Source organism: Brachycentrus maculatus, unplaced genomic scaffold (assembly GCF_059751285.1).
Source record: "Brachycentrus maculatus isolate JH-2025_06_01 unplaced genomic scaffold, ASM5975128v1 h1tg000222l, whole genome shotgun sequence".
Taxonomy (NCBI): Eukaryota; Metazoa; Arthropoda; class Insecta; order Trichoptera; family Brachycentridae; genus Brachycentrus; species Brachycentrus maculatus.
The window spans coordinates 935,052-951,554 of NW_028280973.1; the positions used below are offsets into that span (position 1 = coordinate 935,052).

A 16,503-nucleotide genomic window follows, 5' to 3' on the forward strand; every position below is an offset into this window, starting at 1 on the left:
TCCGTTCAAAGTTATTTTAAGCAATTAATCATTTTTTTCTGTATTCATTAGATTCGAGCTTTAAACTAACACTCGAAAATAGGAGGACTGCCCTCCCGAAACTAAAAGTATTAATTTGAAATTAAAAAAAAACTTTTTCAAAGTCAATTTCATCATTATTTACATTCTTTATGGACGTCTTATCAAGAATAATAAAACACTACGTAATTAAAGCATTAACTTTCATATGTAATCTAAGCCAGGGACGATTATTTTCGTGGACTTTATCAAACTCATTTTGAAACTTGTAAACTTATTATTATTAAATTCTTCTTTTTCTTGTGTCACAATGTGTGGTTTGCTTTTTTCGTAGTCAGTCTCCACCCGTCTCTATCCTCCGCTTATCTCGTAAACTCGGCATACAGCGCATGTCGAAGATATGTCAAGCAAGCTTGGGTGTGTTATATTATGGTCTATCAATTTGGCTCGCTGTTGTGATATTTATTTGGTAAATATCTACGCTCCCCAGCCCTGCTTTAAATCTCGTTGTTCCCGACACGTTCTTACCGGTAAATCCTCAACATGCGCCTGTAGTACCACATCTTAAACGCCTCCAGCCACCTCGTTCTGCCTACCCGATAGTCCACGCTTCGCTTCCATACAACGAGTATATTAAGTAAATGTTTTTTATAATTTTTTTGATATCTTAACATAAATGAAGAATAATATGGAAGTCTGAATGTTGACGGGGCTTATGACCGTCATATGGTGGTTTAAGTGATCAATTTACACGCGTGTAACATTCAACAGTTCTACCCATGATTGACAACCACACTACTCAAATTCTCGGAACATCTATATACGTTTATATATGTATATATATATACAATATATATATATATATATATATATATATAATATATATATATATATATATATATATATATAATATATAAATATATATATATATATATATATATATATATATATATATATATATATATATATATATATATATATATATATATATATATATATATTTATATATATAATATAATATATATATATATATATATATATATATATATATATATATATATATATATTATATATATATATATATATATATATATATATATATATATATATATATATATATATATATATATATATATATATATATATATATATATTATATATTGTGGCAACCTACACATATAATGTACATCGAATATGGCAACTCAAGCTCAACGTAGCGAGCTACCTTCACGAGACCAGAAAAGAACGAAACGAGCGACCCCGCCACACTTCGTCGCCACCCGTCCACAGATCGACACGTACTTCAACTGTTCTCATATTAGAGTCACGCGATTATCCTTAAGTATTTTCTTGATTGTAATTTGATAGAACTAAATAAATTTGTGTTAAAAGTAATCCGCTTTCATCTTGCTTCCCTTCTTATAAATTAAAGTGGTATTCAACTAGAAACCATAATTGGTGACCCCCCGACGTGATCCCGAAACACGTTTTACAAAATTCGGAATTTTAGAAGCATTTTTTAAATAAAAACCGAAAAAAACAACGCGTAATAAACATCGATCACAGGAAGCGTGGCGACGAGCGTCCCAGGGATAAAACGTAAGTCAATATTTTAGTATTCTCACATATCTAACGTAAAATCTTTTCATTAAAAATAATAATCTCGAAATTAAACCTTTTTATATTTGCACTACCCAATTTAGAATCTTTTCCCTGGTAAAATAAAAGTCAATTATTAAAAAAATTTTGAATCCTATCTATATCCGATATATCTATCTATATCTAATCCGATGAAACCACGTGGGAGAATAGAAAATTAATTGTACCGACAGAATACTCGCCGCTATTGTAACACTGATTTCAGCTAAGACGACATCTTCTCGGTCATCTTAAGGCTGACGCAGATATCGGAAATCCACACAGGAAGAACGTGCGCGAACACGTACTTCAGATACGGAAGCCGTCAACAACGAAGAGGAAACGAACAACGAAAAGCTAAGTCAACCTAAATAAACATAATTTAAAATCATTTATTTGCCAAAAAAAAAAAAAATATATATGCGAAAATTCAATAATTAGCTCTCATAGTAAACGCCACCTATCCTGTTTCATAAATAAAATCAAATCGTAAATAATTCACAAATAAAACAAGGCAAAAAACGCCGCTGTAAATGTAGAATCAATAAATTATTGTCATTTATATAAAAAAAAAAATTTTTTCTTTAATATTACGATCAAAAATTATCCTAATAATCAAATTTCTTTCAGCATTGTCATTACTATATAACATCGAAAAATAATCTGATTACATTAATCCGTCTACATAATTTCTTGCTTAAAAAAAAAACACGTGATAATTAAGTACCGCGGCCGATAAGCGATAAACAAACCCGAGTCATTAACCCCACCATTTATTTTTTCTAACAACGCGAAAAATACCAATCCGTAACATCCAAACACAGCAAAATCCAAAATATTTAAATATTTTTTTTTACAAAAAAAAAATAAAATAAAATAATTTTTTTAAATATCGCACAACGATGGCAACCAACGGCGAACATGAATATCAAGAATCGCAGCAAGTACAACCGCAGCTACAAGAACATACGGAAGTACACAAAGTCAGCGTGAAACTCCCACCATGTTGGAAAGAAAATATAACATTTTGGTTCATACAAGCCGAAGCTCAATTTGCCACGGCAGGAATTACCACAGATGAAACCAAATATTATATTATATTAGCAGCACTGGATACGGATTCACTAAGAATTGTGAGCGACATAATAACGCGACCTCCAACAACAGGAAAATACACACACCTGAAAACAAACCTGATAGCACGACTGCAAGACTCCGACCAGAAGAAGCTAACAACCTTGTTAACAGGACTACAACTAGCAGACAGAAAACCATCAGAGCTAATGAGGTGCATGAAGGAGCTAGCAGGACCCAGTTTAGCAGAAAATCGTATAACAAAAACCCTGTGGCTACAGAGACTACCTCAACAAGTCCAAGCAATATTATCAGCAACGAAAACAGAGAATCTGGACGAAATGGCCAACACGGCAGACAAAATAATGGACATATTGAGAAAACCGGAATTAAACAAAATAGACGAAGATCGACCATCCACAGCAGCACGGCAATACAATGCAACATGCGATCAACCAAGAAACGAAAATCTTAGTGACCTAATACTGCTGAGCCTGCAGAAGCAAATAGAACTACTAACGCAGGAAGTTAAACAACTAAAAGCGAAACACGAAAACGACAACTGGCAAGGACGCATGAGCCGCTACGACAACAGACGACAAGAAAACGGCCGATATAGAAATAAAAGCAGATCCCCATACTGAAGCATGTCTAGAGAAAATTCAAACGGCATATGTTTTTACCACAACAAGTTCAAAAACAAAGCATTCAAATGTAGAAAACCATGCAGCTTCCAGCCGGAAAACGCCAACGGGGGGCCAAACTAGAGGCCTGTAACCCCCCTCATGATACATTCCGCCTCTTTGTTTACGATCGAAGAACCAACATGAAATTTCTAATCGACACTGGAGCCGACGTATCCGTGTTACCGAGGTCATACAACAACATAGAGAATTCACTCGCCTCCGACGATACAACAACAACACTCTACGGCGCCGATGGAAACCAAATAAAAACATACGGTACAAGAACACTCGAATTAAACTTAAATTTAAGACGACCATTGAAATGGAGATTCATAATCGCCGACGTGTCAAGAGCGATACTAGGAGCCGATTTCCTACATAATTATAACTTAAGCGTAAACTTGAAAAACGCAACGTTAACTGACAACGTAACTGGATTAAAAGTAGACGGAAACACTTGCAAAAGTCCGTCTTCAAAAATTTCACTAATCAATAACAACTGTGAATATCACAAAATCATGGCTAAATACCCCGACATACTTAAACCAAAAATGGACATCGGACATAAAAAGAAACATGAAGTGAAACACATAATAGAAACAAAAGGACAACCAGTTAGTGCAAGGGCCAGACGCCTCGCACCAAACCAGCTTATCGCAGCAAAGAAAGAATTCAAACTGCTGATGGAACAAGGAATTTGCCGCCCCTCAAAGAGTAATTGGGCAAGCCCGCTACATATGGTGAAGAAAACCCAACGGAGAATGGAGACATAAACGTTTAAACGCCTGGACGTTTAAACGCCCAGACGCTACCAGACAGGTACCCGATACCTCAACTCCAGGACTTCGCACATAAACTCAACACAGCGAAAATATTCTCGACAATAGATCTGAAGAGAGCGTATCACCAAATACCAATGGAAAGCGAAGACATCCAAAAGACAGCCATAATCACGCCATTTGGACTTTTCGAATTCACCGCCATGCAATTCGGCCTATGCAACGCAGCTCAGACATTCCAACGATACATGAACAATGTAACAAAGAATCTAGACTATTGTTTCGTATACATAGATGACATACTCATAGCATCAACGAGCGAAGAAGAACATAAAAGACACCTCGAAGAAGTATTTTTAACCCTTTCAGAAAACGGTTTAATAATAAACGCAGACAAGTGCAGTTTCGGAAAACCGGACGTCAGTTTCCTCGGATACACTATAACATCGAACGGCATCACACCACTGCAAGAAAAGGTACAAGCAATAACACAATTCGAGACACCAAAAACCGCGAAAGGACTCCGACGTTTCCTCGGAATGATAAACTTCTATAGAAAATTTTTACCAAATGCAATAGAGACACAAGCTATACTATTTGACATGCTTCAGGGCTATGTAAAAAACGACCGGAGAGAATTAATATGGACACAAACGTCGACAGCCGCATTTAATAAATGTAAAGACGACCTGGCGACAGCAACGCTACTAGCGCACCAAACCATCGATGCCCACCTCGCTATAATGGTCGACGCCTCAGACAACGCAATGGGAGCGTCCCTACAGCAGGAAAACAACGGAACATGGCAACCACTAGGATTCTTCTCAAGGAAACTCACCCCAGCACAGAAGAAATACAGCACGTATGACAGAGAACTGACAGCAGTCTACGAAACCGTAAAATATTTCAGACAGAATGTCGAAGGACGCAATTTTATAATATATACAGATCACAAACCGATCACATTCGCATTTACAAAAAAAACAGCTACGAACTCTCCAAGACAGGAAAGACAACTAGACTACATAGGACAATTCTGCACGAACATAAAACACATTACTGGATCAAAAAACACAGTCGCCGACACACTATCACGGATCGAAGAATTAACAATACCCGCAACGATAGATTACGACGAGATGCACGAGCAGCAAAAAGAAGATGAAGATTTAGCAAACTCCCTTCAAAATTCGTCACTAACCCTTCAACAGAAAAACATTCCAGGCATGAACAACCCCATATGGTGTGATACGTCAAATAATAACATACGACCTTTCGTCCCTCAACAAATGAGAAACCAAGTCATAGCGAAAGTACACAATATATGTCACCCAGGAATAAACGGTACTAAAAAAAGTATACAACAGAGATTCGTATGGCCACACATGACAAGAGACATAAAAGAATTCGTCAAAAACTGTATACCATGCCAAAAAGCGAAAATAAACCGACATACCTCAGCACCGATTAACACATTCAACGTACCAGAAGACAGATTCCAGCACATCAACATAGACATCGTAGGACCCCTACCAACCTGCCGAGAATATTCGTATTTATTGACAATGATCGATAGATATACCCGGTGGCCCGAAGCAGTACCAATCAAAGACATCACTGCTGAAACAATAGCCAAAACATTACTAGACACGTGGATCGCCCGCTACGGCGTACCACAAACAGTAACCACGGACCAAGGAACACAGTTCGAATCGAAACTTTTCAAGGCACTATCGGAAATACTGGGAATAAAACACAGCAGAACATCAGCTTATCATCCACAAACAAACGGGATGATAGAGAGATGGCATCGCGCATTAAAAACCGCACTAACAGCAAAAAACGACGACACCTGGTTGGACACGCTACCAATAGTCCTACTCGGACTTAGAACTACGGTAAGAGACGAGCTTAGATGCTCACCCGCAGAACTAACTTATGGAAAAACATTACGACTCCCAAGCGACTTCTTCACGAACACCATAAGCACCGACCCAGGAATATTCGTGAGCAAACTACGTGACAGATTCACGGACGTCAGGCCGACGCCCAGCATCCACCACTCATCAAAGAAAGTATTCATACCAAAGGAACTACCGACAGCCACCCATGTATTCATCCGAACCGACTCACACAGAAAGCCCATACAAAATACTTACGAGGGCCCCTATCGAGTCGAATCGCGAACAGAAAAAACATTTGTAGTCGATATCAAAGGAAAACTAAAACACATTTCAATAGATAGATTGAAACCCGCGTTCACAACGACAATGGACGAAAAAATCGACACACAACAGAGAGCGACAGAAATCCGTACGCCAACCCCGGAAACGGACTCAAACAAGCCGACAGAAGGAAACCTGCAAGAAAGAAAAACCAGAGCAGGAAGAAAAGTTCATTTTCCAGACAGATTTCGACCATGAACGCCTGAACAATAAGAAAAAAAAAACAAAAGCCAATTGTAAAAATAAAAACTTTTATTTTACCAAGAAAAACAAATCACAATCAATAACAAGAAAAACAAACTACAGTCAACAAAAAGAAAAACAAACTACAGTCAACAAAAAGAAAAACAAACTAAGGTCAACAACAAGAAAACAATTCAAATTACATATGTACAATTCACCCATATGTTTTAAAATTTCTGATTACAGTATCATGTCTTCTGTTCAAAGACACTGGAGGAGGGCCGTGTGGCAACCTACACATATAATGTACATCGAATATGGCAACTCAAGCTCAACGTAGCGAGCTACCTTCACGAGACCAGAAAAGAACGAAACGAGCGACCCCGCCACACTTCGTCGCCACCCGTCCACAGATCGACACGTACTTCAACTGTTCTCATATTAGAGTCACGCGATTATCCTTAAGTATTTTCTTGATTGTAATTTGATAGAACTAAATAAATTTGTGTTAAAAGTAATCCGCTTTCATCTTGCTTCCCTTCTGATAAATTAAAGTGGTATTCAACTAGAAACCATAATATATATATATATATATATATATATATATATATATATATATATATATATATATATATATATATATATATATATATATATATCGATCAAATTCGAAACATAGTGCTTGAATTCACTAGAATTTTACTAAAGTCATCTTCGGTGAGATGAAAGAAGCTTTTTATTGAACAGAATCTCTTTCATTTGTATGTGAGGTCCGAATCCTGGATTTTAATCACACACATGAGAAACGCTAGAAAATTTCCTTTTCATTTTTTTAAGCTTATACTTGAAATGTAAATGCCCACACTTGCATATTCTTCTTCGCCTATGTTGAAATGTATAAAAAAGTAAATCCCAATTTTAGATTATTTAGTTTTATGAAGTATTTGGACACACTCAAAATGTTGTTAAGGTAATGTCGCTGAACATTTTGAAATATTTTTTTTACGGGATCAAAATAATTAGAAAATTATCTAGGTAGATAACGCGTTTGTAATTGACGCCGCGATACAGTTATGAATCTGCCTATTTACGAATGTGTACATAAAGCAACAAGAGATAGCAGGGTAACTTCCTGCTAGACAATTCACATTCTGATAACATTAAAATTCACTTATTTCCGTTTTCAATGATAAAATTTTAATCACACAATATGCAACTTAACATAAATTTATTAATTAAAACCATCAAATCTGCGGATCGGATGTTTGTCCACAAAGTTCTATCATATCAAATGAGATGATTTTTTCGAAAATGTACAAAATTTTTACAATTTTAGCAAAAAAATACTATATTTCAGGCTTATGCATAGTTCCTTAATTTACATGTACATCCTTAATTTATTATTAGATTAAAACCAATATTTTTAGCTTTTCCACTTTTTTATTTGACCAGCGACCGGGTTTCGTCGTTACCGACATCATCAGACTGGTGATGATGATGATGTCGGTAACGACGAAACCCGGTCGCTGGTCAAATAAAAAAGTGGAAAAGCTAAAAATATTGGTTTTAATCTAATAATAAATTAAAAATGCAATTCCATCACGAAGTGTCAGTGGATAATATAAATCTATTATGTACATCCTTGTTTAGATAAGTACTTTTTGAACCCAAAATATTTATATTTTAAAAGAGAAAACATATTTTTTTTATAAAACATGTATTATTTTTTGGTTACGGCCGTTATAAAGGAAAACAATTAAAATTGATTATCTCAGTGTGAGGTAAACAATATTCTAGCATCTGTCAAGACTTCTTCCATAGACAATGTTTAGAACCTTGTCATCTTCGGGGATGGATATGTGCTCAGTCCATCCCTGAAGTTAACTAGATTCTTTTCGAAACCGATTGGAGAAAAGTACCAAAAAGAAAAGAGTTAAAAATAAATTATTAGTTTTTTTTTATAAATTTCAAGCATTTATTTATGTATAACGATTACCTTTTACGCATTATTTAATATTTATTTATATGTTATAAAATAAAACACATAAAAAGTAGTCATTTTTTATTTTAAAATATTTAGCTTTTGAAACTTCTAGCATATAAATATTAAATATCATATTTAGTTTCGTAGAGTATTCGAGTACCTTTATTCATATTTCACTTTATCGGGAATATCGCATCCCTCCATTATAAAGCACATTTTCTCAATTTAGAATTCCATCCCTGTTTTTGGTATTGTCTCCGATTTGGCGATGTTAAAGGATACAGGAACCGGATGTGATCGGAAGCATCATCAAGACCGGAAGAAAGGCATTTTCCAAATCATGTGCTCCTTTTCAAACGACGTAAAGAGTTATATATGACTCTTTTCCCTTTGTCGTTACTGCTAGATTTCCTAAGGATACATTTTATGTACAAATATATTTATACAATATTTACTGTTAAGTTTTAAAAAGATTTTTTTTTTTTAAATATTACACTTAAATATAATTTTTTGATTTAGCTTTGTATGATTTAAATATCAAAATAAAACACTTAAATAATACCACTTTTGGGTCGACTCGGCAAAGATAGAGAACAGTTTTTACAGGGATGATAACCTGTCACAGGCTGGTTAAATGATCACTTTACACACGTGTAACGTTCACCATTCTACTCATGTTTGACAACCACACTACTCAAATTTTGGAACTCCTACCAATCTCATGACACTGTACATGTGGGTTCACTGGAGCCATTTATGGTTGCATTTGGAAATATTTTATTTACCAGAGACACTTTTATTTTTATATGTGCAAGATCCGAACCACAGATTATTTTACACGCTGGGAAACACCTAAAAATTATTTTAAATTTTATGCAGCTTACAATTTTACCAGTTATTTTATTTGCAAAATTTACAAGTTTGTGAACAAGTATTTGGACACGCTCAAAAATTATGGAAGAAATTTTTCTTCAAAGATTATTTAAAAAATCATTCAATACATCATATATGTAATAAAGTATTTTGGTGAAATAAACCACTGTAGGAATAAAGTCATATAAAAATTCATCATATAAATTTTATGTTAACCCAGTTGGGAATCGAACCACCCATTTCAAAAGTGTCTAATACGACCCACATACATAAAATGCAATTTAGTACAAATACGATAAATGGTTATCAATTTATTCAATCGGTTTGTAAGCGTTTAAAAAAATAAATCAAAGCTTTTCTTTTTGTTTTTTTTTATTGAAAAAATATTTTTACACAAATATTTACAATGTTAAATATACATAGTTCCACTCTCGCATATTTGGTATCGTCAGTATGTTAATACAGTAAGTATGACACAATTTTCATTTCTAAATCTACATGAATTAGTTGTAACATTTTTAGTATTATTAGATCAAGTCTACCTTAGGTGTACATCAAAATCAAGAAAATTTATAAAAATAACAAATACTTATTATTTAATTATATACAACAATATAACATCTTTCTATTTCTGATGTTTATTTTTAAAATTAAGTACGAATCTATCTGAGGTAATATTTTTAAACCATTAGGTAATAACAAATCATCTACAAAACTATAATTGGTTAAACCATTAAGTACTAGCAAATCAACTTCCATAATTGGTCAAAACATAAACAAATTATCTTTCGTAATTGGATAAAACATTAAATAATAACAAATTATCTTACATAATTGGTTAAACCTCGTGTTTCAAAGAAATCATCTGCCTAATTTGTTAAACCGTTGAGTACTAACGAATCATCTACCATAATTGTTTAAAACATTAGGTCATACCAAATTATCTAACATAATTGGTTAAAAAATTAGGTAATAACAAATTATCTTTCATAATTGGTTAAACCTTGTGTTTAAAATAAATCATCTTGAATAATTTGTTAATCCATTAAGTACTAACGAATCATTTCCTTAAAATTTGTCAATATAATGAGTCAAGACAAATTATCTTACGAAATTGGTTAAAACATTAGTTATTAACAAATTATCTAACATAATAGATTAAAACATAAGTTTTAAACAAATCAACCTCTTTAATTTGTTTACCAGTTAGATTATAACAAAACATCTCGTATGATTTTTACACATTAGTTTATAACAAATCGTTATTTATAGTACGTTACACTATTAGGTAAAAACAAATCATCATTTTTAATTTGCAAAAACGACTTGTTTGATAGATCAAAAATGCATTTCCTTACAATACGTTATATAAAATACAATAAATTAATGTTTCTTATACATGTTTTTACGTATTTGGATAAGTTTAAGCTTTAAATATGTACAATGGCACTTTATTAAGTCGAATAATTAAATAACATATTTTCATCTTGAAGTTTCACTTCGCGCTCTTGAATAACTTATAACACTCTAAGAACAAGTCTATAACAGTTCACTAATTGATTTAAGCGTGGTAAAACGTGGCAACCTCTGGTATCATCTATCGCAAATATGCGACGGTGTGGGTGAGGCCAAAAACAATATAAATGCGTTGGGTGTCTCCACAAACCCTCAACTGTAGATGTATTTTATCTCATTTTCCTTGACAGCAAACTCATTAATGTAAATGATATTAGAAAACATTCAGGAACAAGCAATATACAACACGAGATATTTATTATATCTGATGGTATTTCAACTATTCATGGATCCAAAACAAAGATTTTTTATCGTGATACGATAAGGATGACAATTATGTCCACAAAACACCAATGATGAATTATCACAATTTTGTTGTAGCATGCAGTTTAATATATCTTGAATGCTGCACGTCTTCACAAGGCTGGGAATTTGCTACAAAACACTGATGAGATTGGACAGCTTGCTTCGGTTTTTTGAGCAGCTTCCTCGAAGCCCAAAACAGAATTATTACAGCCAAAATGAGTCCCATACACACTGCTATCATTGCCAAGTTCATCCCACTTGCGGGGGATTTGACCATTTCGGCTCTTCGAACTTTTTGAGCTAAAACGCATTTGGTATGAGGACCGGTGACTTGAAATTCAGAATGAGAAGCGCAGACTTTGTACGGACCTTCCATGAAACCTTCCATTTTGACGAATGTGTTTTCACATTGCGTATCACTTTGGTCTATCAGTGATCCTTGGGCTAAAACTGCTATGCTTATAAAACAGTTGTTGAGGGCTTCAAAATATTCGGCGATTTGTTCGGGCGATGGGTCGACTCCGTTATGCAGCTGAAGATTTTGAGGTCTGTTTGGAGGATATCCAAACAAAGATATTTCAATGGATAATGTTCCACTCGATGTCACGTTTGATCGTAATCCAACAACCCTAGAAGAATAACGAGTAATGAATAATGTATACTGTCGAGTTGTGATAAGTGCTTTTTTTGTTGTCATTAAATTACCTGACAGCTGGTTCTTTGGGAGTGATATCTCCTGATCCTGTAGTGGGATGAAGGGTTATCATTTCGCTACAGCCAAGCACTAAATTCACCTCATCGCTATCTCGAGATCCTTGCATCAAGGCAATGCAATATCGATATCTGCGAAAAACAAGTAAAATGTTGAACATCATTGTCGTTTTAAGTACATATATCTTGTTCTTTATTTTTATTCATATCTTTATCCATACCTAAGAGTTGTTTTGGTACCGCGTCACATTGATTTTATGTTTGATCGTTAATTATATGAGAGCGAGAGGAGAGTCCTGTGCTTTGTGTAATAGTTCAGAGTGATATTTATTTTGGACCTCTCAGGGATTGAACTTGAAAGCATGGTAGCTAAATTTGTTAAACGCTCTACTAGGAGAAGGTATATTATTCTTTGACATCTCATCAAAGATGAAGAAAAATATGGAAGTCTGGGCATTTACGGATATCTATTTATTTATATCTATATATACAAAACTTACAAGAATTTGAGTGGTGCGGTGCGGTTGTCAATAATGGGTAGAATTGGTGAATGTTACACGTGTGTAAAGTGATCACTTAAACCAGCCTATGACGGTTGTCAGCTCCGTAAATGCCCAGACTTCCATATTTTTCCGCATCTTTGATGAGATGTCAAAGAATAATATGAATGTAACTCCTGTAATTGGAGATAATCCAGATTTTGTGAACAGGTATTTGGACACACTCAAAATATTGTAGAATGTATAATACTGTTTTTACTTTCTACTTCGTTGCTCAATTTACTTATCCAAAAACTAAGTAGTGTACGTACAATTACTTTTTATTACTATTTTTTGATACTTACATATGACCGATTTGAAGATCCCTGCTTCCAGGAACTGTGACTCTGAGATCTTGCGCATCTGGCATTCCAGTTGAATCACAGTGCAGAGGCTCTGAACTCATTATGGCTTCTTTATCACCAAGGACTTCGTAGACAAATAGAGCATCGCACGTGTAAGGCAGAGTTGAAGCTTCTACTATCCAGCGAAGATGCACCAAGGATCCGTCGTAATGGAATTCAGATAACGTTACCTGGTAGAAAATAAAATGAATAATAAGACAAATTTTCAAAGCATTGTATACTAAGTATAATATTTCTACTTGGCTATTTTGGTTAATCTCTTATAAACATCATAAGTATCGTCAATTGAGTTCATCGTTAATGACAATGTTGCTGGTCAATGAAAACTGAGCTTCATTACACATTATGAGATTCACCGCCAGATGGCGTGTGTCACCATTCATAAAAACTAATTTACCAAAACGATTTTCCTCAACTCTTTCTTGCTTTTGTCCATCCAAATACCATTTGTTGAAAATTATATCCCCAAAACCTTTATTGTAGCCTTCTCTGCTAGTAGGATGGTAAGGATGGGGTAGGAAAAATATATAATTATTTTGCAAACACCCAGACCAATAGAAAATAAATATGTATTGAATTCTTTGGGAATTCAATTGAGTAGGGTTTATTTATTCATTATTTACAATATTTTTATACAATTTATGTGATCAGAGTAGTCAAAAAAGTTTTAAAAACTGAGTTTTGACAACTCTGTTACAATATGCAGATTATTCAACATCAACAAATAAATAAATTCGTAATAAACATGACTCCAGAATCTTCTAATTTTGATTACATGATAGAAGCTACCTAAATAGATCGCTCCAATATTTTTGATCACTGCAAACAAACAGAACTAAAATGACCAAACAAACTTCTGAGAATAATTCTAAATGGCCATTTCCAGCAGGTATTTTTTTTATATTTAAGTGTTAACAGTAAATATAAGGTTTTTAAATATAATGTCAAATACGTTCAATTTAATATCACAATTTTATATTACGCAATTTCAATCCAACAAAAAGCCCTCTCTGTGTGAAGGTGGCTGAAACATTAGTAGGAGGTAATATAACATGGATTAACTCAAAAGTATGTATTTTTTAAATTAACCTATAATTAGATCTGATCTAACAAAGTAACATATGTAGTTGATACGTTTATCTATCATTGTCAGATAGTCTCAAAGGTCAACTGGTCAACGACACCATTCTGGCAACATACTGAAAAATTTTCTTCTACAACTCACTTGCTCATTTGCTACTTTAACAGAATATTCGTCTTCATCTTTCGAAACAAGTGCTTCAGTATGCATTTCTACTGCATCAATCGTCTCAGCTTCGTATTCCTTTCTTGTCAGCTCTACTCCTCGGCCAAATTTGTGCAGTCCTTTGCTGTTGTCTGGAATGTCTTTGTCTCCTCCACAGGCTAAGCTTTCGTGGGAGAGAGATCCGAGGGAAGCACCTTCTAGATATGGAGGGATCATGCAAACAGCACTTGCACGGTCGAGAGATGAGAGTTTTGTATTAGCACGAAGCCAGTCAGCGAATTCAGCAAGACGACAGTCACAGCTTAGGGGATTATCTGTAAAAAAATATTTACATTAATTGATTCAGCATTCACTTTACGGTAAGGTCTATCCACTAAAAATTAACTTTTACTTAGTAAATAAGAATATTTACTAAAATTTACTCTATCACTATCTCGATACATTCGACATAAATGGTTTTTGAATTGAATGCACGTGAATACACGTGTCACGATAGATTTTTATAAAATAAAATAAAAACTTCTGAACAGTCAATTTACAATCCTTTTGTTAAATATTTATTTAACCTTTTGACATAATAAAAATGAATCATTTAAATATACTATTCTCACACAGTAATATTGACAAAATGGAATAAAGACAAAAGGGTGTTTATATAAGAATGAGCTTTTAATAATTTAAAATCTATAAAAAATATAGAGTAAGCATACTGGACCCAGAACTGAGCCCTGAGGAACTCCAGAAAAAGTTTCATGAAAGATTCATGAATTTCTTCTTCTTCTAACCCTTGTTGGCACCCAGTGGTTCTTAGAGCACTGCATCGTATTGACGCAGTGTTATCTTGACTTTACTAACATGAAGGCAAGGTGATCACTCCTGCTTTTCATAGACCAGTCTAGGGTAATATTAAATTAATATAATAGTGTAAAATCACTCATATGTATTTTCAACCCCCCCCCACTCCTCCTTGGGAATCATACCCGGGATCTCCAGCACGGTAGCTAAACACGCTAACCATTACACCACGGAGGTGGATTCATGAATTTACTGTAAGATCTTTCAATAGGTGTCTCAAAAAAGATAGACATGGTGACAAATTATATATCATCAGTCGATTTTCTATTTTATAAATAGTGTTGATTTTTTATAGTAAAATATGAAATATATTTTAAAGTTTTTTTTCGTTTCATTATATTACCTGACAGGGTAAGTCTATCCAGGACGACTTGATCGCTAAAGGAGTCACTAGCTACCATCGAAATATCGTTTTCGTCCAATCTTAGTTCTTTCAGAGCAGTCAGAGGTCTAGTGAGGTCGGAAGTAAGTGTCCGCAGAAAGTTGTGGGACAAATCCAACTTCTGAAGGCGAACGAGATGAGCTAAAGAATTGCCTAAAATACAAAGATTCCAATGATTAAACGTAAATCGTATATTAAAAGCATTGTTAATTTGTTGTTGTGGTAATATAACAATCTCCTTATCATTTCTTGAATGTTTTCCGCACACACTTTGTGGCACATTTTGTAATATCTTTATAAAATTAATTAACTTTGTTTTCACCACTTTTTTTAATAATACAATTCAACCTACCGGTTTCAACAATACATTGGCAGCATAAGGGTTTATTTTAAATCAAAAACATTAATATACTCTCACCAAAAACTTCCACACACTCCATAAAAATCCTTAATGACATTTATTTATTGTCAAACCGGTAGGTTGAAATGTATTTATAAAAAAAGTGGTGAAAATAAAGTTAATTAATTTTATAAAGATGCTCTCCTTATCATGCATCGTTCACTTTATGTAATACCACTTTCAAAAGGACTTATTTGTAACTACCGGTTTCGGAATAATCATTCCATCATCAGGTCATCAAAATAAAATTATTACGGTTTGACATTTGTACAAAAATAAAAAATAAAATTTAATTACTTTCAAAATTTAGTTTTTGTACAAACGTCAAAACGTAATAATTTTATTTGAATGAACTGATTTTAGAATGATTATTCCGAAACCGGTAATCACGAATAAGTGTTTATAAAAGTGGTATTACACAAAGTAAACGATGAATGATAAGGAGAGTGTGATTGAATGTATTGCTTTATTTTAAAGTTTGATGGAAAAGACACACATGAATGGATACAACATGCAGTTTACTAATTACAATTTAATATTTGAACATACCTGATATTGCCACGATTTCGTTGTGCGATAAATCAAGTTCTGTCAAATTTGGCAGCTGGCGGAAAGCGTGGTCTTCTATGACATCTATTTGGTTGTGATGAAGACTTAACGATTTGAGATATATTAATCCTGTAGAAATAAAACAAACAAAAAAATCATTTTATGCACGAACTGA

General features: G+C 33.9%; 2 protein-coding genes across 4 annotated transcripts in view; one reads left to right on the forward strand and one right to left on the reverse strand.

The window, feature by feature from the left end:
- Positions 1-2,485: 2,485 nt before the first annotated feature.
- On the forward strand, positions 2,486-4,158 carry LOC148306850 (uncharacterized). The gene is made up of 2 exons (XM_088264299.1): positions 2,486-3,362; positions 3,408-4,158. Exons 1-2 carry the CDS (start codon positions 2,559-2,561, stop codon positions 3,495-3,497), a joined length of 894 nt encoding a protein of 297 aa, XP_088120425.1. The 5' UTR covers positions 2,486-2,558; the 3' UTR covers positions 3,498-4,158.
- Positions 4,159-9,826: 5,668 nt separating this feature from the next.
- Lrt (Leucine-rich tendon-specific protein) overlaps positions 9,827-16,503 on the reverse strand; it is a 137,918-nt gene continuing 131,241 nt past the window's right edge. For all 3 annotated transcript variants that reach the window (XM_088264295.1, XM_088264293.1, XM_088264294.1), the window contains exons 6-11: positions 16,329-16,457; positions 15,341-15,532; positions 14,122-14,456; positions 12,837-13,066; positions 11,987-12,124; positions 9,827-11,910 (exon numbers count right to left, since the gene is read on the reverse strand). In XM_088264295.1, coding sequence (XP_088120421.1) covers positions 11,340-11,910; positions 11,987-12,124; positions 12,837-13,066; positions 14,122-14,456; positions 15,341-15,532; positions 16,329-16,457 — 1,595 coding nt within the window. In that variant the 3' untranslated portion in view covers positions 9,827-11,339. The remainder of the gene's footprint in view (positions 11,911-11,986; positions 12,125-12,836; positions 13,067-14,121; positions 14,457-15,340; positions 15,533-16,328; positions 16,458-16,503) is intronic.